Here is a 2,508-nt window from a genome sequence, read left to right as displayed (position 1 = left end):
TTAAATGGAGTTTCGCTCTTGTTACCCAGGCTGGAGTGCAATGGCGCAATCTCGGCTCACTGCAACCTCCACCTCCTGGGTTCAGGCAATTCTCTTGCCTCAGCCTCCTGAGTAGCTGGGATTATAGGCACGCGCCACCATGCCCAGCTAATTTTTTTTTGTGCTTTTAGTAGAGACGGGGTTTCACCATGTTGACCAAGATGGTCTCGATCTCTTGACCTCGTTATCCACCCACCTCGGCCTCCCAAAGTGCGGGGATTACAGGCGTGAGCCACCGCACCCGGCCCAAGGTATAATTTAAATGCAATAAAATACACCTACTTTAAATGTACAGGACCAAGACTTTTAACATAATGTACAGTACTGTGTAACTATCAGTATAATCAAGATGTAGAACATTTCCATCACCCCAAAAAGTGCTTTGTACATCTTTGCAGGTAGTTTCCCACACCCCTCTCCAGCCTCAGACAATGGCTGATTCATTGGTTTACTGTTACTTTAGATTTGTTTTACTTGTTCTGGAATTAGACAGAAACAGAGTCATACAGTGTGTTCTCTTTTGTGGTAGAGCTCTATTTTAAAAGAATCTCTCTTCTACCTTTGTTCTTCGGAACACGTACTTTTCTCAGTTAGCAAGCAGGTGAATGTGCCAATATTTGGGCATAGTTAGTGAATTATAGGCTTCTCAGTTCCCATCTGGCTTTAGTCCTGAGTTAATGGACCTGAATTTAAACCTTATAACCATTTCTCAATATATGTATGTATTTATAAAGTGCTATAAAAACCTATGCAGTATTTATTCCAACCTTGAGGCCTTGTTTTGAAGGTCAAAGATGAGCCGGACTCTCCTCCTGTGGCACTGGGCATGGTAGACCGCTCACGGATTCTTCTGTGTGTCCTCACCTTCCTGTGCCTCTCCTTTAACCCCTTGACCTCCCTGCTGCAGTGGGGAGGGGCCCACGACTCTGACCAGCACCCACTCTCAGGCTCTGGCCGCAGTGTCCTGTCATTCGAGTCAGGTAGGTGGAGGCACCTTGCATCACCTGGGCGTGGCTGGAGCACTCTGGCAGCAGAAGGAACCTGTGTACAGACTTCTCAGCTTGGCTACCAGGTCCCAAGGGGCTTTTATGGTGGGCCCCCACCTGCTTGCTTCTGATAGGGACTGGAATAAGTTGCATTTTGGAAGTAACAAAGCAAGCTGAAGTTCAGTCAGAATGAGCAAAACAAATCAGGAACTTACACTAAATACCCTGGGGTGGAGGGGTGGTACCTATTTGAAGGAGGATATGGTGTTTTTTACCTGAGTGGCAAAACCAGTGCCTTAACCCCCCTTACAAGCTAAAAGATTTTTGTGGTACTTGGCTCCATAATGACAAGGGCTACAGTCATTAGCCCTGTTTAGATTATAGAATTACTTGCCCTTCTTTCTGAGAATGAAGTAGAAGCCTCTTCCATGTGATAATGTGCTGGGGTCTGTCAGGTGCCTGGCTGCTCTGCAAGGCCTTTCCTGGCAGGCTTTGCTGAGACACTCCTCCTTAGGTTCTGGGGGCTGGTTTGACTGGATGATGCCTACTCTTCTCTTATGGCTGGTAAATGGTGTGATTGTCCTGAGCGTCTTTGTGAAGCTGCTGGTCCATGGGGAGCCAGTGATCCGGCCACACTCTCGCTCTTCGGTCACCTTCTGGAGGCACCGGAAACAGGCAGACCTGGATCTCTCCAGAGTGAGTTCTGTGACCACCCTGCCCCATCCTCCATAGACTTGACCAATAATTCAGCAACTCATGTTGAATCCTCCCTGTGAAGAAAGCCCTGTGATAGATGCTTGTGGTGACTGAGAGGAAAAGGGGACCCTGCTGCTGAATAGTCACAGGGCAGTGGAGAGGGCGTCTGTGCATAATTAATTCCAGGGACATAAGAGGATCTATGTCTCTGGTATGACAGAGGAAGAATAAAGTTGAGTTCTGAGGGAGGGGTTCTAGGGCTTGAGCGGGGCTGCCAAGAGCAAGAAGGAAGGGCAGGCAGGACAGAAGAACCTTCCAACCCGAAGGCATGAATAGACAGGCTGTTTGGAGACTGGCAGGTTCCAGGGTGTGTTGAGTGTGGGATATGTCAGAGAGAGAGGAAGGCAAAGGCTGATAGTGTGTCTAGGCCCAAATTGGAGAGGGCTTTCACTAGGAACTGATTTGGGGCTTTATTCTCAGTTCTCTAAAGAACCAGAAAAGGTTTTTGAGTAGGAAAACCAGCTGAAAGTTTTCATTTGAAATCAACAGGGAATTTATGGAAAAGATTCTGGGGCAACTCACAGCATTGAAGGAAGAGTTAAATATCCACATTTCAGGAGGAACAAGAACCAGAACACTCCTCAGCAGCAGCGAGCCATGAGCCTGCTCTCCCTGCCTCTCCAAGCTGCAGGCTCATTAGTGAGAATCTAATTGGCCATCCTAGATCCGTCAGCCTTGCTGGGGCTATGGGTCTCAGAATATAGATGTGATTTTTTTTTTTTTTTTT

At 47.4% G+C, this 2,508-nt stretch overlaps 1 protein-coding gene across 1 annotated transcript in view; it reads left to right on the top strand.

Moving 5' to 3' along the window:
* The window catches only part of SREBF2 (sterol regulatory element binding transcription factor 2), a 78,102-nt gene that overhangs the window by 46,396 nt on the left and 29,198 nt on the right, over positions 1-2,508 (top strand). The window contains exons 8-9 of the mRNA XM_017510319.2: positions 827-1,019; positions 1,540-1,721. Of these exons, the coding sequence (XP_017365808.1) occupies positions 827-1,019; positions 1,540-1,721 (375 nt within the window). The remainder of the gene's footprint in view (positions 1-826; positions 1,020-1,539; positions 1,722-2,508) is intronic.

The sequence above is a fragment of the Cebus imitator genome, unplaced genomic scaffold, assembly GCF_001604975.1.
Source record: "Cebus imitator isolate Cc_AM_T3 unplaced genomic scaffold, Cebus_imitator-1.0 Scaffold435, whole genome shotgun sequence".
In the NCBI taxonomy this organism is placed as follows: domain Eukaryota; kingdom Metazoa; phylum Chordata; class Mammalia; order Primates; family Cebidae; genus Cebus; species Cebus imitator.
The sequence above is the reverse complement of the archived record's forward strand: the minus strand, read 5'-3'. Positions and strand labels throughout refer to the sequence as shown.